This window comes from Camelina sativa, chromosome 5 (assembly GCF_000633955.1).
Source record: "Camelina sativa cultivar DH55 chromosome 5, Cs, whole genome shotgun sequence".
Lineage (NCBI taxonomy): Eukaryota > Viridiplantae > Streptophyta > Magnoliopsida > Brassicales > Brassicaceae > Camelina > Camelina sativa.
The window spans coordinates 9,106,761-9,129,522 of NC_025689.1; the positions used below are offsets into that span (position 1 = coordinate 9,106,761).

The 22,762-nt window shown below is 31.6% G+C and overlaps 2 protein-coding genes across 3 annotated transcripts; both read right to left on the reverse strand.

The window, feature by feature from the left end:
* Nucleotides 1,964-5,458, reverse strand: LOC104786281 (probable tyrosine-protein phosphatase At1g05000). Its single transcript, XM_010511642.2, has 6 exons — nucleotides 4,937-5,458; nucleotides 4,728-4,827; nucleotides 4,437-4,532; nucleotides 2,694-2,751; nucleotides 2,559-2,602; nucleotides 1,964-2,456 (listed from the first exon to the last, which is right to left on the reverse strand). The coding sequence occupies exons 1-6, from the start codon at nucleotides 5,224-5,226 to the stop codon at nucleotides 2,271-2,273; spliced, it is 774 nt and encodes a 257-aa protein (XP_010509944.1). The 5' UTR covers nucleotides 5,227-5,458; the 3' UTR covers nucleotides 1,964-2,270.
* LOC104786282 (E3 ubiquitin-protein ligase COP1) lies at nucleotides 16,760-22,414 on the reverse strand. 2 transcript variants are annotated; one of them, XM_010511643.2, is made up of 13 exons: nucleotides 21,967-22,414; nucleotides 21,551-21,628; nucleotides 21,277-21,432; nucleotides 20,648-20,998; nucleotides 19,915-20,072; nucleotides 19,755-19,820; nucleotides 19,184-19,262; nucleotides 18,732-18,887; nucleotides 18,534-18,632; nucleotides 17,821-17,925; nucleotides 17,479-17,658; nucleotides 17,277-17,387; nucleotides 16,760-17,162 (listed from the first exon to the last, which is right to left on the reverse strand). In XM_010511643.2, the coding sequence occupies exons 1-13, from the start codon at nucleotides 22,291-22,293 to the stop codon at nucleotides 16,992-16,994; spliced, it is 2,037 nt and encodes a 678-aa protein (XP_010509945.1). In that variant the 5' UTR covers nucleotides 22,294-22,414; the 3' UTR covers nucleotides 16,760-16,991. The 2 variants fall into 2 exon arrangements, with proteins under 2 accessions (XP_010509945.1, XP_010509946.1); XM_010511644.2 differs by having other exon boundaries at nucleotides 21,277-21,436.

The window sequence follows — 22,762 nt, forward strand, 5'->3', positions numbered from 1 at the left end:
AGATCCCAGCCCAGACGTAGCTTTCTCGTTAACGGAAGTGAACTGGGTAAACATTCGTTTGGTGTGCTCTATTTTGTTCTGTTTTCTTGATTCTGTTGCGTTTTGAGTTCGTCGAGTGTTTTACAAACTTAGTTAATTTCTCTCAATTCTTGGTGATATAGCATGGTTTTTGTGGTTTTTAACCATGATATAAGGAGTCTTATAGTGTCTTTTGATTTGTTTTCTAAGATGTTTTTGAGTCTTTACAGGTTTTCTAGGATTTTGGCATGAAAGGAGCGAAATGGAGCAATTTGGATCGTTTTGGAGCATAAATCTCGGATCAAGGCATGGGCATCGATCGACACCAAGATTTGGAGCATCGATCGACACCCGCGTGACAGACGATGAAGAATCACAAAATTGGAAGTTTTACAATTCTGCCACAAAGTTTTCCAAAATTGTAAGACTAGTCCCTGACGTGTTTTAGGACATATATATATAGTTTTTAGGTTTTCCAAACCCTTAAGGATTATTCTAGCAAGTTTTATTTTCTGCAACCCTGTGAGATTTTGAGAGCTTTGGAGAGAGAGAGAGATCTGTTTTGAGAGAAGAATTTCTTGAACTCCCTTTACTCTTTTTAATTTCAATTGCCTATTATTCAGAAAGATGCTTTGTTCTTCATTGAATATGTCTGAGTAGTTTGCTTGTTAGGTTTAGGGTTTTTCACAGGGATTTTATGAATTGTTAGATCTGTTTATGTAGGATTCTTTATCTTTCTAGATCTTCATCTTAGGTTGTTCTTAATGCTAGATCTTTGATTAGTCATCTGGATTTAGATCTTAGTATTATTGATTGATATGAGAATATAATTGATTTTCCTGATAGAACTTTTTGATGTGCAAAATTATTTCTTGCAAAGAGATTTGATTTAATAATTTTGTAAACAATCTAAACCTGATTTTATTGCTGATTTATTACCTAGAATTTTACAAAGAGATTTGGATTTTCTGGTTTTAAATTTAGATATTATTTGCAGTGAGAACTGATTTAATTTACAAAAGTGTTTAGAGTTCTAGATTTGTTCTTAATTACTTGAATCCTAATTTATTGATTGATTTAATATTTCATAATTTCCTGAGAAATTCCCTATGCCTAGCTTTTTGATCCATTGAATTTACAACAGTTTTTATTTAATATTTTGCATTGTTTATTTTAATTTAATTTAATCTGTTTAGCATAATTATAAAACTTTATAATTTATTGTGTAGTCTTGAGTCCTTGTGGAATTTGACCCCTAAATACTGCAATGATCTCTTAATTTGAGAAAGTAGTTCTAGGGTAAATTTGAGCATATCACTTGGTTTAAGTTCATTCAAGCTAAAGTCATCAGCTTTAGCCTCTGTTTAGCTTGTCAATCGAGAACCTCAGATTTGGTACTCATATACGTGTCATCGGTCAATGAAACCAGTTAGTCTTAATATTCAGTTTAGTCAAGTGATAGCTTCATGTTATCATCATGATGATGAGGATACTGATGATGAATAAAGATCTCGTATTAAAAAAACTTAATTGTTTGTTTGTCTTATCTCGTTCGTTCGGACAAGTTAGTTCTGTTTTGAATTCTTGTTACTTGTTTAGTTCATCCCAAAGAAAAATTATACACTGATCGTTATTCGTTAACTTTTAGATTTTGTTGGATACTTGGATAGATAATACAGATAGTGTATTCGTTTTAACTTTTGAATGAAGTGTGTTTTTGACCTAAAAAGAAACGATAATATCACTTTCAAAAACAAAGATTCGGTGGTTTGCAACAGAGAAAGAAGATAGATGAGCACATGATTACAAATGGCATGGTTTTGGACTTTCTTCCGAATATATATATATATATATATATNATATATATATATATATATATATATATATATATATATATATATATATATATAGTGAACATTTCTGTTTATAAAATATAAATGTCTATATAATTATTTATATAGCTAAATGATTACACTGTCTCGAGAACATTAAGATATATCGATTACATTATTAGCTTACAAAGAATCACAAGAAAAGGAATCTATTCTTTTTCTTCTTCCAATTATTATTGTTATTTGTTTTTTATATCTATATATAATTCAGGAGAAAAAGAAAAGAAAACAAAAACCAGAAGAATATATATGATGATTCCTCTGGTTAACTCATAATCTCTCCTCTCCTTTTGTTATTCAACTATGTAGAGAAAAACAAGGGACTGACCGATTGATCAAATAACCTTCACGTTTTTCATTTTAACTACTGGTGCAAGAGAATGACATTGGAATGTGCTTTAAGTTTGAAACGTCGAACAACTCCATGAACCTTTGATCCGAAACTCTAGCTTTGGCCGCTGCAAATCGCTGGTATTCGTCGAATATCGATGTCAAGCACCATTTCTGGAGTTTCCTCATGCATCCAACAAGACACCCGGTTCTATGCTGCAATGATCATAGCCAGATATATGTCTTGTGTCAAAACAAAGAAATGAAACTCATCGACTAAGACGATTTACCTTTTTATATATAAAATTTTTTACATACCTTGCCTCGTTTGCAATGAATCAAAAGTGGATGGTTCTTCTCATCTACGGATATTAAAAAAAAAAGAGACGAGATTAGAAGATATATACACATAAGCTAGACATAAGTTTCTTTTAGGGCTTCTATGATTTATACCAAGAAGGACTTTGAGTGCTTCACGGATTTTATTATCTAGGATATCTACAAATGGCTCCTGCAAAAATGAGGATCACACTGTTAGTTCCTTGGCAAGTCATTAGTAACTCAGAAACCAGAAAAAAAGAATCCAAATTATGATGTGACATGTTCAATGTGTCGACTATATTCATTCTTAGAGACCGAAATTGATAAAAAGAACTATACAGTAAAAGACCTGTCGAGTATATTTTATCATCCTATTATTAATAGTTAGGCACAGCAAAAAAATATACACAATATCAAAGAGGGCCATGAAAAGCACCCAATAATGAAAAGGAAAATGACTTCCTATGAAGAGTAGAGAGTTGTCACACCCAACATATAGAATCTCAGCCAATAAGCAGATCTTAAACTAGAGAGACACAACAAACAAAATATGAGTGTGGAATATTCATTACACTTCTCGTCAAATCATTCTAAGAAGAAGATAAAAGCCACTTTACCATGTTTAGTCTAAAAAGAAAAAAAAGTTGAAAAAAATATCATATTCATAAGAACAGAATTGACAATACAAGGGTGAATTTGTGGGAAAGAGAACGATCAATACCACAACAGCAAATCAGCACAATTATATTTACTTTCAGTCTTCTCTTTTCGAGTATAATAAAGCAATCTAGATAAAAGAAAACTAGCCGCCCCATCACAAAGTTGTACAAACTCTCTTGTTTCAAAGAAAAAATGAACCAATGTGACATGTTTCGTTGGCTTCTCTTATGGCTGCATTTGAAATATAAAAAGTTATGGATTATACATTTGACGTTAAAGGTAACTAGTTCACCGCTCTACGCTCAAGTTTGGTTATTCCCTCCCTTAAACGAAAAGTCATTTTACCCAAACATGAGCCACTAAAACATACTAAAGCAACAACATATATGTAGTTAGGTATTAACAACAGTAACTGTCATATAACTTAACCATATATCACTTTCACACTTATTTCCACCTTAATTTAGGTACTATACCTACCAGTTGATATGTGGATACTTTTACCATTAACACATTGACGACAAGTCACTATCCACAAAGTTTTCACCACCAAAACCCAAAAAAAGCTGAGGTACATTTTTCTACTTCAACTACAACTTGTACAACCACAAATACACACTTTTTACTTTTCCTATTTAATTTAAGATTACATAAGATACCATTCATGCATTAAAGTGCACACACAACTAATATGAACCAAGAAAACAGTATCAATAGAAACACAAAGGAAAGTAAAACTTTCGAGTAGTGGATCTCTGACAATATACTTGTTGTATATGCAAGGCAGCTAAGTATTTATTTCTTTGACGCAGCCCATTATATTATCTAAATTTTATATAGAGGACCAAGTGGTATTAGTTGATGAAGGGCAAGCAAACAAACAGTGGGCCATGGAGTCAATGGTAACGGACAGAGCCAAGAAAAGCATCCTTCAATAAAGCATTAAAGAATGGTATACGCTTTTTCTTGGGCGGTCTCATATAAAAATATGGATTAGAATAATCTCTTGAATGGTTAAGTCCAAGACAAAAAGAAAACCCCATACATGAAATGCCATTCTTCTTGTCTAAATCATAACACATCTAAGCAAATTACTACTCCTAAGGAAACATGAAACTTAGAGAGACATGCATGCTTAAAGAACAATTAGGCAACATTATATTATACTAAGCAATAATGCGTGACTAGAAGTCGAAATAGTATTCAGAATAATACCGAAGTTTTCGAATTTCCATTTGTATAGGAACCCTCTTTGTGATGCTTAGAACCCCAAATATGCAACCAAACCTCGTTCTCTAATCCGGGCAGACACTGCAAAATTCAAGATATCCAAATAGATAAGAAACTTCCAATTTTGAGACTCCCCTTTATGAATTCAGGTTTTGACAACAACTTGAAGCCTCAAAGTTAAAGAGAATTACAGAACAAGACAGTGATGAAGCAATTAGAAATGGACATTTATTTATGAACAGAGAGAGTGCAAATAAAATAAAAAAAGACACACACCTTGGTCTTGGAGCCGTCAATGCCAAACTGGAAAAGACTAATTCCATTGGATTTGAGGAATTGCATGTTGTTCTCCGGATACGGCTCTGGACACAAAGATCTTCACACATTTCCCACATAACACAAACAAACACACAAAAACCTAAAATCAACAATTACCAACGTTTTCAATATAAGAGTCAATTTGATCAAAGTTCTTGAAAGCTTACATGATTGAGTGAAGGCCAAGACTCTTGATGAAGGGGAAGTTCGCTGTGTCCGGGAAACCAGACCGGAAGATACCGTTATCGACCATCGCAAAGTTCAACGGTGGAATCAGGTCGCCGGAAACCTCACGCAATGGTGCAGTAGCAGTAGCAGCAGAAGCTGGCGGCGGAGATAAGTTGCTCCGGTCAATCATAGCTACCTCGATCTTGTGGAAACCCTCACCTCTGTCTTCCTCCTCCTCTTGCATAGTCATAAACTTGGTCTTGTTCATCGACTTCTCAATAAGTTTCATCCTCGAGATAATAAAGAATCTAAACTAGCTAGTTCGATTGGGAGGTTTCTTGGAGTGTTGAATCTGAAGATCTTATCCTGTTTTAGTTTCTTGTAAGGTTATGGAGAAGTAATGGAGATGGTCGTTATGAATCGACGACCTTGCTTTATATAGACACGCCATTGTAGAGAGAGAAACTTATGTTGTCGCTGTTGGACTTTTAGAGAAATTGGATAGAAAAAAAAAATAAAGAGAAAGAAAAGAACATTTGGAGGAGATGAACGAGACTTGCGTTTTCAATCAATTATTTTTTTCAAAACTAATTAATGCACCAATTAAATTCGTATTTTTTTCGGAAAAAATGAATATATATTTTCTTAGTGAAAGTGAAAATACGACTTTATTAAATTGAAGGAAAGCCATAGTGGTGGATCGACGTATGAGGAATTGAGGATACGTATATTAATACAAAAATAGAAATAAGCTAATTCGGAAAACCACAAAATATTTTCCAACCCAAAAAAATATTCAATTGGTGTGACAAATAACAAACTACTATAGAAGTTTTTTTTTCTTCTTCTTCTTTCAATGCAATCTACTTTAGATATTACACCATATCGTGTTATATGAATATGATCCGAGTAGATAAAAACATTTAATAATAATGGTTTGTAATTAAATGTTAGATTGTAAAAAAAAAAAAAATACACCAAATAAGATTTTATTTTTTTCATAGTTGTATCTATCAGTCAAACATTTTTTTAAGATATTTTATGTCAATAACATGCAATATACATATTTGAATCCAAACTGTAATACAATAACGAAAAGTCGAAACTAATACAAAATACTACACAGAAATATTTTGTTTACGATAATAAATTTTGGAAGATGTAAATAGGCGCTTTAAATTATTAATGTGGTTGTTATACATTTTCATGTTAAAAATATGGGAAAGTACTACTTTCTCAAAATATATATTTCCATTTTCAGAATTATATTGTGGATCATGATAATATTAAGTTTATAACTTTTTCGAGTAGATAAATAGTATGCGGATATATCTAGGTAAGTTTTATTAGAGCAACTCTATCGAAATTAAATTATATAAAAAAGACCTGCTATAATGCCATGTGTTAAGTAACGCTTTTTATAGAATCTCAACACATTTCAATCTATGAGAAACGTTACTTAACACATGGCATTATAGCCGGTTTATTTTCTTTTTATAATTTAATCATTAGTAGAGATGCTCTAATAGTACTTACCTAGATACGTCTGCTTAGATCATTTCCTTAACGTTTTTTCCATCTTAAGGTTAGATCATTTTCAACACATTTCCCCATTTTTTATTCTTCAAAATAGAGTAACTTTATTTTGGATATGAGCTTTTTTCTAACCATATTTCATTTTGGAGTTAAAAACAAAGATTTCCAAATTTTAGTGTAAAAATACGTCCGCAAACTATAATCTTAGATCATTTCCAACGTTTTTTCCATCTTAAGGTTAGATCATTTCCAACACATTTTTTCATTTTTTTCTTCTTCAAAATAGAGTAACTTCATTTTGGAGATGAGTTTTTATCAACATTATTTTATTTTGGAGTTAAAAATGAAGATTTCCAAATTTTAGTGTAAAATAGAAATGGTGATTTCCAAATTTAGAGACAAAAATGAGAATTTTATTTTGAAAACAAAATGGAGATGGATTGGAGTAAATTTGACTCTAAACTCCATTTTGAAGATGAATAGGAACATGAGTTGGAGATAGTTTTAAGACCAAATCATATTTTTATTTCTTAATTATTTTTTTAAAAGTGTAATCAGGATCATTCTAATCCCAATCGAGTTAAAACCTTAAGATCGACTTGGACTAATCAGAGCCGTTGTGTTTCAAAAACTGTTTCAGTAAATCTCTACTTCTATTTAAAAATCAAAATTAAATGAGTTGAAACAATTACATTCATGCTACTGATATAACAGAAAAAAAATTTTCATGTAAAGATACATGTATATAGTTAGTCCCTTTACACATAAAAGTTCCACCAGCCTTTTTTTCCAATTGCATATAAGATTGCAATTCAATTATGTTAGTTTCAACTTTTGAATCGATTGCTTCTAGCCTTCTACTAGTTGTGAGCTTTTCTTACAAGCGCTCTTTACAAACGTTCAAACTTCACATAACTTATTTATATTACAAACGCTCTTTGCTTTTCTAAAGTTATGCACAGATGTTAGAGGTGTCACTACTGAAAACTTAAAATAAATGTTAGTATGATTTTATATTTTTATAATATAGTGTGAACTGTGAACAACTAACATGTAGTTATTTTTGCTTTCTTTTCACTACTAATTATTTTTGTTTATTATGTTATAAATGGTAGAAGATAATCTAACTTTGTGTAATCTAGTAGTTTGTATCAGTGTTATTATATTGTCATAATTAACAAATTTGGTAATCAGAGAAATTATAAGCAATGTGTATATTGTATAAAGCAACAAGACATTATATATATATATATATATAATATTGTATTTTTTTGTTTGGTGGAAATATATATATATATATATATATATATAATATTGTATGGAATCGCCTAAGCTCCGAATCAATAAATATATGCTGCAAAATGTTCAAAGTTGTTTATTGAATAGGTTTTAGTTTTGGGTCTGTATATATCCGTTAAGAAGATAGTAAGTTTTTTTTTGGTGTGAAGAGTAAGTCTCCCCATTAAGAAGATAGTAAGTTTGTAAATTGTAACACTAGTATACGGCCATTTCTAACGGACGAAAACAATACTATAATTAAAACTTTTGACATCTGCATGCAACTGAAATTTGAACCCCGCCCGCAACAAGAAAACTTCTTTTATGTTTGTTAAATCACTGATCGAATGTTTACATTGTCGAGATAGATGATAATTAATCTATTTGAGTCATTTTGTCATCCACGTCACGTTAATGTCTCTACAATCTTCACATTAATTGTACTAATAAATGGAAATAAAGCCAAATATCCATATATAACTAAAGAATCTTCTGCTGTTAACCTTCTATCAAAAATAAAAGATAAAAAAATATTATTTTGTTCTTTACCATTTGAAATTCTATCTTCGTAAGCTAATAAAAATACAATTGTTTGTATTTTAACATTTTTATAGAGTAAATCTGTAAATGAAGTTAAATTTTTTTTCCTTTCGAATTTAAAGAATTAAAAATTGTATAACCTTTATGATGATTGTATATTCTAGAGATTGGTTCTTTCAGTAGTATTAAACTACTTATTACAGAAAATATTGGAAATTTGGAGAAACACTAGTTCCTCCTTGGTTTCTTTTGTTTTGGTTTTTGCTCAAGAGCACTTTAACAAAAAAAATAAAAGAAATAGAAAAGAAGAAAAAAACTAATGGGGAAATTGAAAAGGCACATTCTGTGGAATATGCTTCAGATTTGGGAAAGAGTTTTTGGGTCGCGAGCTGAGCTGGGCTCCATCTTCCGTAAAGAGCTTTCCGTGTCGTTAAGAATGTACTCCAAAACCCTAATTTTTTTGTTATAATTAATTTCTGTCAATTTAAAAGTTACGTTTTAATTATTATTTTTTGAAAAGTAACGTGTTTAACATTAGTTTAGCTGCTGTTTCGATTTCGTTAAGCTTTTAAGCCTTGAAATTAATTAATTAATTACTGATTTAGAGTTTGTAATAATGTATTTCGACTTTTTTTCATTTTGTGAACCTCACATTTTGTTGTTGTTATTTCAAAAGTTTTATTTTTAAACGTACCAAATTGCCAAAAAAAAAAATTAATGGTAACGAAAAATTTATATGCATTATGCGAATGATGAACCTGCAGGGTGACCTACGAATGTTGCGTACACTATTTAATTATTTTTTAACACTAGTATTTAATATGTCATATATTACTAGACTACTAAATGAAAACCATATGCTAAATTTCAATGGTAGTTTTTTTTCAGTATCCTTTTGTCATTTGCTAATAGCTAGCTAGTAACTTAAAAAAATGGCATATAAGTAATTATATTAATTGTTGTTTTTTTTGTCACCTAATAACTTATCTTTAAGAAAACATGTTCATCAACTTTGCAAATCACTATGAAATGCACATGTATTTGTATGTATTTATAACCAGAAACAAGTTTAGAGGTTTTTGATCTATATAATCTGTTCCAACAAATGATAAAAGTAGGTTGTACTTCTATTTCCAAACAGAATTAGAACGTTTGAAAACAAAGATCTCATATTAATGAAGGTTTTTTATCAGGTGAATTATGATGCATTACAACTAGCGCCATCAAACCATTTGTGAAAAATAGGATTAGTGATTTAAGCGATATTATTTTAAATCAAAGACCTATAGAAAGAGACATATAATAAATAAGTAGGTTATGATGGGCAACAATAGACTAAATAGTACTCCCTCTGTCCACAAAGATTGATGTTATGTGATTTTCTTTTGTCCCACAAAGTTTGATGTTTTACCATTTTAAATTAACTAATATTTAACTTTTGTAAACTTTAAGAAGTGATCATTAAGAAAACTCAATAGTCATTGGTTTATAAATATATAATACTTTTAATAAAAAACAATATTGTAAATAATCATTGTTTATTAATTTGTGTGAAGTCCCTCAAACATCAATCTTTGAGGGACAGAGGGAGTAGAAAATAATAATATCATAACATATAGATTAGCGGCTTTAATTGGAAACAGCTTTACAGATATATAGTTTTAATATTTATCAATCACAAAAGCTTTACCCAAAATTTTACTCTCAATTCTTTTGTATTGATTTTACGTATAATCTCTTTTTACAATTTTGCATTATTCTCTAAAAGCTTATAAATTTATCTTACAGTTTTTTTTACAACTTTCTATGCGTTACCAATCATACCCAACATAGTTTTCGTAAGAACACTAATATTGCATAATGCCAAAACAGTTAACAACTATTGCTAGAAAGTGTGATTCTGTAAATTTTATGACTGATAGAAACTATAACAAATTAAATTGTAAAATAATTATGTATTTTACCATTCTCGCTGATTTGGAGATGACTAAAAGTCTAAAAAGAACATTAGTATTCTGTATGGAATATTTTGAAAAACTAACATATATATCACCTCACATAATTGATACCATCATCAAAATTTATATTTCCTTGTCCTTTCGAGGAAACGTAAATTTTGGACCTCTTTCGACTCTGGTGAAGAGATTTCATGACCAGTTTAATCAAAGGAAAAGTGAAGTTATATAGATTCGCATGTAGATGCTTGGAATTCCACGAACTTGTTGTAGTGTTTTAGTGTTGTGAACACCATGTCGTTATATATACTCGTTTACAAATTAAGTTTCATAAACTTTTTTTTTGTTTTTGTTTTGGTTTAATACAAAGACTTGTACAAATCATACATAAACTTTTGTTATTACTGGTTACTGTTCTTTAGTATTTATTTTTTCTACGATGATACTGTTTTTTTAATTTACACCTATTATATTTAACATACCACTAGGTACTAACCCGCGGAAAAACCGCGGGCTGAACTTTTTTTTGATGAAGATTTATAATTATTTATTTTGTTATTATGTTATTTATAATTGTTTGTGATTAAAAATTCGGTTTGCTTATATTATAATTTTTGTATTTTAAAAATGTTTATTGAAAACCTGTCAATAAAACAATTGCATGTAATGACTAAAGTCTATTATTTATTTTTCTTCCTCTCTCTCTGTATTTGAAACTGAGTAATTCAAACATATAAAATAAAAATAGGGAAAATTAAAGAAGAAAATGATAAGATACTATATCTATATATTTTATTTATTAATTTTTAAAATCTAAGCCGTTAAACGGAACTGTTATATATTTTATCGATTAGTTTTTTTATAAAAAATTTAACCCGTGCTGTAAATTTTTTTTGATGAAATTTGTAGTTATATAGATTTTATTCGATTAGATTTTTAAAATCTTACATGTTGATTTTTGTTTTTTTAAGTACGAATTAGTTTGGATTCTAATAGATTTCTTTTTTTATATTTTTCTACAATTTATTTTATTTGATTTGTCTCCAATTTTCGTTTTTTAATTAATTATATTTATTTAATTGATTAATTAATCTTAATTAAGTTTTTATGATGGCAATTGAATATAATTTTTTACACATATAAGGTTAGTTTCATATTTGTACTTCCCAATTAATATAATAGGATTAAAATTCAACTATGAAATTTTTGTCTACCATTTCACTAAGATAACTGGAATGATACGTTATTAACGACATTTTCAACTTCGTTTAACGACCGACTCAATATTAATTTAAAACTCGACTTACATAGAAAAAGCGGTTTAAATAAGTAGTAGTGTAGTACTATTTTATGACCGCCCTTAGAGTATTTAAATAAATAGAAGCTATGCTTTCTACTTATTGGAAAACAACGTGGATAGTGAATGTCAGAATGTGTATATAATTAGTAATTACCAATCTCGATTACTAATTTTAGGATTAATCAGGTCAAATGAAAAAAGTTTTGGGTAAAAGAATATGTATTTTAAGTTTGAATAATTGTTTGTTCCACTTAAGTAAGTGACTTAACATATGTAAGTGGGAATTTGATGAGAAAAGATTCCTATCTCTCCAATTATTTTCGGTTCTCAGGTTTGGTCACTGCGGAAGAGAAGAGGAGATGAGAAGCCGCTCCAATCATTCCCACCTCTCTTTAAACCAAAAGGACAGACTAAAAATCATATCGTATAAAATATATTCTATGTCTAAATAATATATTCTTTGTCTCAAGTCTCAACCCATGTGAATCGATAGTATACAAATAGTATTCGAATATATTTCTATTTCTAGTGAAAGTTTGTAATATATTATATTATTTCTATATCTGTTTATAGTAAAGTTTTGTAACATGAAGAAAACAAAAGTTCATCTAATTTTGAAACCTATAATTAAAGTATATTTATTTTGTAATTTTAATTTAAAAATCCCCATATAGATAAAAACCTACTATTTTATACAGTAGTATATTTTTAATAATAGATGCACACATTTTCATGCGTTTATTGATTTTAAGTGAATATATCTGGTTGTCTTTTGGATCACTGAATCCGTAAACACACTAACCTAAAGAAAAGTTGGAAATTGATAGACCATCATCAGATCGAATATAACCGATTATGGATCTATATATAGCTGTACAAATTTTAATAGTTATGGCTGGCAACAAAATATATATATAAACATGTATCTTGAATTGTCCTATATAAATATATATTATATAGTATTTTTTTTTTCGTAAAAAGTAAAATTAAATGATTTTATTTATTAATAAAAACTATAACTGTGAATTTTTTATCCAAAAAAAAAAACTAAAAACCTATAAACTGTAAATAGTTTTAGAATCTTGGTCGAATTTATCTAATCAGACCATATATTTTGACCGGACTTTAAAACAATGATGTGTATGTATACAAACGATCATAGAATCTTTAGATTTTGCATGATTTTGGAATATTTCAATGATTAATAGTTCATTAATAAATGAAGGAACAATTAGACAAAAAGCAAAATAATTTATTTTTTATTCTCCAATTTTTTTAAAAAAATTCCAACAATTCAAATATTCTTATACAAATGTTCTTATTATACGACAATCTAAAGGTTTTAAATTTAATTTAGTTGGCCACCAAAAAATTTGTAAATGAAAAATACAAACAACAAATCTTTCATTTGATCTCCAAAATTTTTGCTTGGAATTTGATTTCAACTCTTTGAGTTCTAAAAGATTTTGATTTTATACCATTTAAGTAAGTTATATACATATATATATATATATATATATATATATATATATTTGGACAACAGTGATATACTGTATATATGGAGTCTGTTTCTTTAACAAAAAAAAAAGAGAGAATATGGAGAAACAGTGAAAACTACTCGTGCGGATGAGAATCAATTCAAAATCAGCAAAATAAGTTAGTAAATAAAAAAATGAAACAATATTAATAATCGATTATTTGGATCAACTGGTCAAATATTCCATGTAAAGCCACCAGATGATTTTTTTCTCTTGTAAAGGTTGAGTTGTCGACAACTTAACTACTCGCATTATTCTGCTAATTTTATAAACTTAATCGACAACATAGTAGTATTGCATAGCCTTAGTTACACAACTAAGATTAATACTAGGTTTTTGCTTCTATCGTTATTTAGAAAGAAACATGGGATAATTCATAAATACATTTCTTATGATATCATATTTCGAAAAACACCAAAGTTTTTATAATGAACGTAATAAAATGTTTATAAGGTTTAAAACAACAAGTTACAAGATAATATTTTTAAACAATTTTATTTTAATGGTATTTTTTAAAAGGGATATTATAAAAGTGATATCTATCATAATTTTCCTAGAGATATATTTAGATTTGTATAAAACTTTTACTTATAGAATGAACCATTTTTTACTTTATTTAACTAAAGATAAAAATGATAACTGCGGTTAGGAAGGACGATTTGCATAAAACTTTTACTTATAGAATGAACCATTTTTTACTTTATTTAACTAGGGGTCTGAATGTTAACCGCGGTTGGGGAAGATAAATTCGTCTGTGGATCAAACCGCTCTGTTTTAAGTGTGGACAACAAACAACTGCGGTCTAACTCTATTTGTAAGCAAAAGCGGTTTGCAGTTGGTCCACTGCGGTTTTATCTCTATTTTCTTTGGACTGTACCACTGTGAACTATATTTAGGGTCTGAATGGTAATTGCGGTCAAGGTGGACAAATCTGTATGCGGATCAGACCGCTCTATTTTAAGTGTGGACAACGAACCATTGCAATCCAACTCTATTTGTAAGCAAAAGCGGTCCACAGTTGGTCCACGGTATTTAGGGTGTGAATAGTTGCAGCGGTTAGAGCGGACAAATCCATCAGGGGATTAGACCGCTTTTTATTCACCATTCATCAAATACAGTCCGCAGCGGTGCAGTCTAAAGATTATAGAAAGAAAACCAATGCGGACCAACTGCAGACCGTTTTTGTGTACAAATAGAGTTGGTCCGCAGCGGTCTATTGACCGTTCTATTTTTAGGATGGTCTAAACCGTTGACGGATTTGGCTGTTCTGACCGCAATCACCATTCAAACCCTTAATAAATAGTAAATAAAAGCGGTTTAGTCAGCAGACAGATTTTTCCGCCCTAATCGCTGCAACCATTCACACCCTAAGTTAATTAGAGCCGTTAAATACTTAAATCGAGGAAGAAGAGATCATAATTTTGAAGCCCACCATTATGGTTGCTTACTAGGGTCTAGAGGCAATTATTGTTTTTGTGGCACTTGATAATCAACTTTGACGTGCTTAATATATTAAAATCTGCGCATAGCCTTTGTTGATGGATATTCTCATAGGCTATGAGTTATAGCTAGTTAATGAGCAGTTAAGTTCTTGTTTGCATAATTTGAGTTACCCTATCTTAAGAAATGAACAAATGTTTATTTTATATAATGAGGAACATTTGATTTCATTGAAAACAACCTCATGCGAACACATTTGGTTTTCTTTTTTTGTTAATTTTGAGAATTGAAGAAGAATCATATATTTCCTCCATTTCATAATATAAGATGTTTTAGAGATTTTTTTTTGTTTCATAATATAGGATGATATCAAATTTCTCAACTTTTAGATTTCTTTAATAATTTATATTATGCAATCTTGTTTATGATTAGCTGAACTTTTTTAAAGTAGTTATTTCCTAATATGCGTGCTTTACTCAAAACAACCTATATTTTGAAACCTAGGGAGTATGTTTTTTCAGTCGTGTACAATATTTTGGAAACGAAACAAATATTAAAAAGTAATTTACTATCTAATTTAAAATGTATATCTTTATTATATAATACTACGCTGATTCATTTAATTTTTGTTAATGGCTTTTATGTAAAATGAAAAAGATTAGGCACGAATGTTACATTTTGACAACGTTCTCTCGGCAGTATATAGTTGATTTCGAAAACAAATTAGGAAAGAGCTCAACAAGTTGTATAATATAATACCGTTTCTCTGTTTGTCGTATTGAAAACTAGTCTAAAGGCACAATTTAAAACTCCAAGTTAAAACTCGAGTTTATATGACTTGTGATATGCCATAACAAACAAACAAAAAAAGTCGTAGTGAAAGTGTTGGCTCCGAGTCATCCATTATCGATTTTTCTTTTCTCAGTCATCCACTACAAGTTATGATTAAACTCGGATTATTGGCATAGAAAAGTTAAAAATACACATGACTCGTGCATGTGTTCCTATGAATAAAATAAATAGTAGTATTGTTAGTAAATTGTTGCACTAATTTATATATACTTGACGTTAAGTTAAGTGACGTACAAAAAAATAAAAGAACACGTCACATTTAGATTTCCATAGGTATACATATTATAAATTTATAATATGTATAGTACGATGTGAAGTTGAAAGTAAATATATGTGGCTAACGTGAAACGATATGCGATTACCATAACAACGAAAAATCCAAAGCTGTAACCATCTAATTATATTTATTCTAAGAAAGATGAATGTTAATATAGTAATTTCTTTTAGATCATTGACTTGATACTATGTGTTTTATTTAGTTATTTATATAGACTCAAGAAATTAACATCATATAAACAAAGGTTATACATACCATCTTACCCACATCTAACTTTCATACATACGACTTGCTAATTCCTTTCTCGAATTTCTGATTAATTTACCATGATAAAATAAAGTTACGTTTATGAGATGTAAATTGTATAAACAAAGCATGCAAGAGAGACATTTTAAATCTATCGAACAATATGAGAGTATAATATCAATTAGCAAAAGCTGTTGTATGGAAGAATTATTTATTTAATTAAGAGAAAAAAACAAGGATTTGATGGCTATGGTTGCTTAAAGGGAGGAAACACATTGATGTGTCCCCCTCGTTGTGAAAACGTCGTTCTTTCCATTTAAAAGTCAAAGACTTGTAACTTAGGGAATTAGAAAGAACTTGTAAATAGCAATTCTTTTATCAAGCCACCTAACCTAGTTATAATGAGTAGGATGAGCAAGTGAAGTATGCAACGTTTTTAGGAATTTAAAAAGAAAAAAATAATTAAATGTTTGGCCATTGGACTTAAAACTTCCCGAATCATGCATCTCTTACGGACTTCATGGCTTTTCGATTTCAGAGTTGCGTATCCAAGATATAAAAGGATTACTATTACAATATTATTACGACCATTGTCACACAATCCCATTTTTTAACGAGCTGTTACATGTTACATGATAATTAAGTGTATTATAGTATCTCATATGACACAAAAGCGTCAATTATCATGGATTTCACACTATAAAATGAAAATTAATTCAATGATCTTACTACATGCACATATTAAAGACTTATTGCATGGGTAAGCCAACCTTTTATAGGTAAGCCAAGGTTGGACTTTTCATCACAGATTCACATGATCACGGCATTTTGATCATAACTATTACTTATAGAAACTAAAATTAGGAACTAAGAAACCCATAAGATAATATATATATCTACATTTCTGATACAAATTCTTCTCGAGGGTTCGTAGTCGAGCATCATAATACAAAGTTGCTTTCCAAATGATGAACCCCTACTTTTGACAAATTGTTTTACCTCTATAACTTCCACTAGATAAACATAGACGGCAAATTTACTGCTTTTATTGATCCACGAAGCTATAAAATTCTTTTGTAATGTTTATTAGAATCACGCAGCGAGTACCAGAACTTTGATGGTTCCTTGACTATTCGCAGTCAGCATCGTGGGACTATCACTTTTCCAGCAAACCGCACTTATAAAGTAGGAACCTGCCTCTTCCTCTGCATCTTCCATGTCTGGTGATCCAAATCTGTGCGAAGTGACCGGTCTCGTGATCTCCTGTATCACATCATTCACATTACCAAATACTTTAGCAACGAGATATATATTTGATTTGTGAATCATGAATGGTAGATGATAAAAGTTAATAGAAGAAATGTCAAATTTGTGAACCTTGTGATATACATATACTTCGTTTGTCTCGCTTCCACAGGCAAGATACTCGCTATTTACTGTCAGACCCACAAAGTTCTTCTCATTAGTGTGTCCTCTGAAGGTTCGAACCTGAAAAAACGTCGAGTAATATTGAACAACATAGTCAAGACTTGTTTTTCTTGGACAAAATCAGCAAGATTGGCTCAAGCAGTAATCTTACTGGCAAGTTGTCTTTGACATCCCATAGGCGTAGTGTGCTATCTGTGGATGCAGAAGCGAGCTCGTTGTTGGACAAAAATTTAACATAAGAAACTGCTTTCTTGTGTCCACTGAAGACATGAAGTGGTTGGCTTATGTTCCTTAGATCGTAATAATGGATGTGATGATCAGCTGATCCGACCTGCAATAAATCAACAGGCTTAAACGTCTAAGTCCTTCCGTCTAATTGGAAACTAAATCTACAAACGTGTAATAGTGTCATGCTGATCATAAGTGGTAGCTCAATATTGAATAGCAAATAAAATGTGAGATGCAAAGTTGGCGGAGGCGTGGAAGTATATACCGCAATGTAGTTGCTTGAGCCAGGATTGTACTTGACACAACATATGTTTGCTTTCATATCAATATTAAGCACACTTGCTTCCTGCCTTGTGCACCATACTTTAACCTGGATCAAACACAGAGCACAATTGGCTTATCTATAAGACATGATGTAACAACTGCAATAATGCATGGTTAACGATTAACAAGTAGTGAATTGACTTAAAGGAGCCCACTGGTATAATATGCTTCAGCCAGAATTAGAAATTCAGTGGAACCGATTCCTTAAGTCAAAATCACATCCAACATGATTCTAAATAAGCTAGTGAAATATTTTCAGTAACATCCCATTCAATTTGGACAAATGAAGCTATGAATTTCAAGGTAAGATTTACTACACTAAAAGTGTCAAGTATTCTTTGCTTGGTAATGTATAGCCGCCACAAATACACTAAGAGGGGAAATTTTGCTGAAAATTTAAGAAACCAACAAACATTCAATGCAGGAAAGGGAACATATGATCATTGACCAATCCCCCAAGTTAATAGAACATCTCACAAAAAAAAGTTTAATAAGCAGTAGAAAAGAGTCATGAGTACAAATGCACTAATGAGCAGACAGGAGCGACAGCGACCAAGATATTCATAAGATCTAGAAAATATCTATGATAGATTTTTTTCTTTTAATATGAAACAGAGCCCAATGCGATGAAAGGTGATGAAAAACTGGAGATACCTTGCAATCATCACTACCAGATACGAGCATTGATGGTTCTGTTCGTGAAAAGTCAACACTCCATGCACGTTTTTCGTGCTCTTCATACTCCATAAGACTCTGTGAGCAGTTGTTCACATAAAATTTTAGATACATTTCACAATTAATGAGATGATAACTGAAAGGCGCGATGTTAGATAAGTTCGGCAAAGTACTCACCTGCCTAGTAGTTACATCCCACACCGTTACTATTCCTTCATAATCACTGCTTGCTATATGATTTTTCTCATGCTTATTCCAACTCAAGCAACTAAGTTTAGACCGTGTTGACATCTCCACAATCGGACACTGCATATCTGCTGGTTCATTTACAACCTGAAAAGAATGCAGCCAATCATCAACCAGTCCAGAGTGGTCCATTGGATAAGACGGAAAATTAAAACAAAAATTCGATTATGTAGAAGCTTGGATTTATATTTTTCTTTGCAATACTAGAGTGTAAATGGCTATCATGCATCATAGCTAGATTTTTCCAAGAGCACAACTTAGTTTCATTATCAATGAAGCATTCCTAGAATTGAGATACATGATCTGTTTCACAAAAGCATAACTTTGCACAAGAAGATTCAATTAGTATGTAACTGAATGCCCTCCAAGATTTGTGAACGTACCGAAGAGAAGTCAAAAACCTTTATACATCTAGAAACACCAGCAGTGGCAAACAGCTCATCATCACGATCAAACTCTATGCTGAAAAGGAACAGCACCATATCTTTCAGCAAGTCTCAGCAAGATGGTAAATTACATTACAGGTCCATGCAAAGCATAAAGCATGTAATCTACTGAAAGACCATAAGTCAAAGTACAGAGAGAGAAAATGGCCCCAGGAGCAACTGAAAAAACAAAATGCACCCTTCTTTGAGAAAGAGATATTTTCATATAAAAGATCGCAAACAGCTATAACATATCGTGTTCCATCTTTTAGAAAATTCCTCTTAAGCGGCCTGCTGATAACAGAAAACCTTCTCCCTAGCATGTCAGCAGATTCATCTTCATACCATTCACTGGCTTAGAATTATACAGCAACGGATCCCATAGTAGTAATTGAGTCTATCCATACATTAAACAAAACGTGATCACTCATGGGTATATTTTGATACTTTCTGAGACAGTCATTTAGAAGACATTCTTCGTTACTCATCATCTGTCACCTGATCAAACGAACAAGGAAAAGAAATTCACCTTGATACAATGTTGGCAGAATGAAATATATCCCCATGCCGGATTTCTGCTATGACTCTTAGACGACTGTGAAGAAAGAGTGCAATTAAAAATCTGATAAATTTGAAAACACTCTGTATGTACAACTAGCCCAATTGAAAAGGGGCAGTCACTACCCTACCTGTAACGAGTGAAGGTAGTAAACACAGATTGAAAATCTGCAAGGCCGTTGCTATAGCCTTCCCTCCGTACTACACTCTTATCATTTTCTTGTTTACTATTTGGTTGGTCTACCAACTGACGCCGCTTTTGGAGGTAACATTCTTGTAGATCATTGAACTACAAGACAAGACACTTGCACAGAATTAGCAATCTAGTGTATATATGAAGCAGTTACAGATAGATTAAAAGACTACGTAGAATTTTTGAAGAAAACTACTATATTTGTCTAAATGCCATTGCATAGTTTTCACAGAACTGTTAGCATGTTAAGAAAACATAGTGACTTTTGTTGCTATAGTACCAGAGAGGAGAACCGGCTACTATCACTAAGCAAGAGATATAAAATCCAGAACGCTATTTTTACGTGTACTTGCAAAAAATGTGAAATCAATCGCTCTCTGAAGCCAACCGGCTTTAAATAGACCACCAAAAATGTGAGCCTTAATCGAAGGTATCTTTTCCGTAAGAAGATTCATATTCCATCCTAACCACTTTCAATATTTCGATCTGTCGATCCAGCTCACTAATTGAGCGGCTAGGGATGATACTTATTGTAGCACAATACTGGAGTCTAATGCTATCAATGATTTTTCTTCTTTAACAGACAAATATATGAAAATTAATCCCACTGTCCTTGGACCATTTCAACATAAGACACATGTTCAAGATGTTGAGTAGAAAAGTAAGAAAACCTGCGCATGGATCCGTTTTTTTCTAGCCATAGAGACAGTTGACTGATTCAAACTTTGGGAATCTGACCCACTCAGTACGTCCTTCTTGGGTAGCCCATGAGAGCTTCCTTGTGGCTTTCCCTCTACCTTTTTGTTTTGATAATTGCCTAACAAATTTCCTCCTCTTATGCTCAGAGAATTGGAGTTGAAACCACTGTGATTCTTCTCATGTGGCCATGCATTTCTTGTGCTTGGATCATCTCCGAGCATCCGCAACTTCACAGAATATCTGTCCCTAGCTCGGTATAAATCTATTCTATGTCTCTCAACGGCATTTATATCCTCTTTGATATACTGGAGATCAGTTTGCACCTACAATAAGATAGAAAATACATAAATGACAGAATTCTATAACAGTCGTTTGTTCATGAGAACTCATCTAAAACATTCATGGATTATGTTTCATGAACAGTTCGATAGATTTATTGATAGAAAGATGTTTTATGGCTTTCTTCTTTAACTATTAGTTTCTTCCTTTTACAGTATAATATATATATCTAGGGAAGATTTTGAAGCTGAAGGAATGAAGGAAAACGAGAATAATTATCAATAGGTAGCTCAATGCTACTCCATAATCCAGAAAAACCAACCTCATTAAGTTCATCGACTTTTTGCTTCCTTAAACAATGTAAAAAGTCCAAGAGTATCTGCATGTTCCTCTCAGCTTCTTCCTGTTCCATTTTTCTCTTCCTTTCCGCAAGAAGTGTAAGAAGACCATCAACCTCCTTAATTGACACATCACAACCCTGTCTAAGCATGAACGCAGGAAATCAATATCTGTAATTTTTATAACTCCAATAACAAGTCTGAGAGTGCCAAATTTAAAGAGGAATAGTGAAACATAAAGGCATGTTAAGAACCGACCCTTTGTAATGCTTCCCGAAACTGATCCAAGGGCGTTGCAGTTTTTGACACATGCCGAGCTGTGGTTTTCTTCAATAGCTACACAAGCGGTACAGAGAAGTCAATATAAAAAAAAAAAAAGCTGCATTCCAGCAATAGATAGTTTCAAGATACAACTGTTCCTTAACCGAATGCTTCTATTTTCAAGTTCAGCAAACCAGAAAACAAAACCATGATTTCACACGAATGTAAGACATCAATATGTTAACTCCTCTCAATTGCAATAACCAGAAACCTTCCATAAACAACACTGCATCATTATCACCTCTATTAATGTTAACTCAGTTAGCTAAGACTCCAAACGAGCAGCACCAAGACTTGAATTGAAAAGCTAAGACCACAAACAAAAGAGAAAGAGATGGGGAAAAAATAGAAACCTTATCGAGTAAGAAATTAGGGTAAAGCTGATTATTGGTGAGATGTTGGCTACAACAAGGACAATCACTCTTGTTCCTGAGGTGAGTGATGATACACATATAGCAGAAACTATGACCACACGCCGTCAGGAAAGCATCTTTGATAACCTGCATACAAATCGGACATAGCAAGTCTTTATCCAGATCCGGCGCTCCAATCTCAGAACCACCGCTTCCTCCGTCGTCATTTTCAATACGGTTAGCACCTTCGCCGCCACCAGCTGATGATGTCCTCATCGGGTCAGGTTTCACCGCCGGAACAAGCGGATCCGTCGAAATATCTTCCATGAAATTTGTTTTTTTTTACAAAAATTTTATTTCTTCGATTTAGTTTTTGTTTTCTGGTGAAAAAGAATGTGAGAGAAGGAAGAAAGAGTGGTGGTGCGTATGACGGAGATGAGGGGGTGGTGTGTTGGGTGGGATCCACGGTGGTTTCTTTTCTGAGGATACAAAACATACACGTTGTTCTCTACGCGCTTCTTTTCGCGCGTGTAGCTGATGTTTCTTCATGTTCTGGTACGGGTCAATTATCCGGTTTATTTTATTTCCGGTTTTATGAAATCCAATTTTGTTTTTGGTTTGAACGGGTTTAGTGACATAATTGTAGACTTTTTTTCACTAGTCTATGAAAAATCTTCAAAAATGAGACTTTTGTAAAATGTAGGAAATTAAATCGGGAAAAATGTCTCAAAATCCTGAAGTCTTCGTGGTGAAAAAAAACTTTATTGTTTAGTTGACTTCTAAATAATTCACGAAT

What these genes read in the sequence shown, in the direction of transcription:
- LOC104786281 (XM_010511642.2), bottom strand. Translation starts at nt 5,226, where the DNA reads ATGAAACTTATTGAGAAGTCGATGAACAAGACCAAGTTTATGACTATG. An exon ending in CTTGGCCTTCACTCAATCAT is followed by an intron (nt 4,828 to 4,936) that starts GTAAGCTTTCAA and finishes AAATGTGTGAAG; the next exon opens with ATCTTTGTGTCCAGAGCCGT. An exon ending in TTGACGGCTCCAAGACCAAG is followed by an intron (nt 4,533 to 4,727) that starts GTGTGTGTCTTT and finishes TGAATTTTGCAG; the next exon opens with TGTCTGCCCGGATTAGAGAA.
- LOC104786282 (XM_010511643.2), bottom strand. Translation starts at nt 22,293, where the DNA reads ATGGAAGATATTTCGACGGATCCGCTTGTTCCGGCGGTGAAACCTGAC. An exon ending in CTAATTTCTTACTCGATAAG is followed by an intron (nt 21,629 to 21,966) that starts GTTTCTATTTTT and finishes CCGCTTGTGTAG; the next exon opens with CTATTGAAGAAAACCACAGC. An exon ending in ACTACCTTCACTCGTTACAG is followed by an intron (nt 19,821 to 19,914) that starts GTAGGGTAGTGA and finishes CTTTCTTCACAG; the next exon opens with TCGTCTAAGAGTCATAGCAG.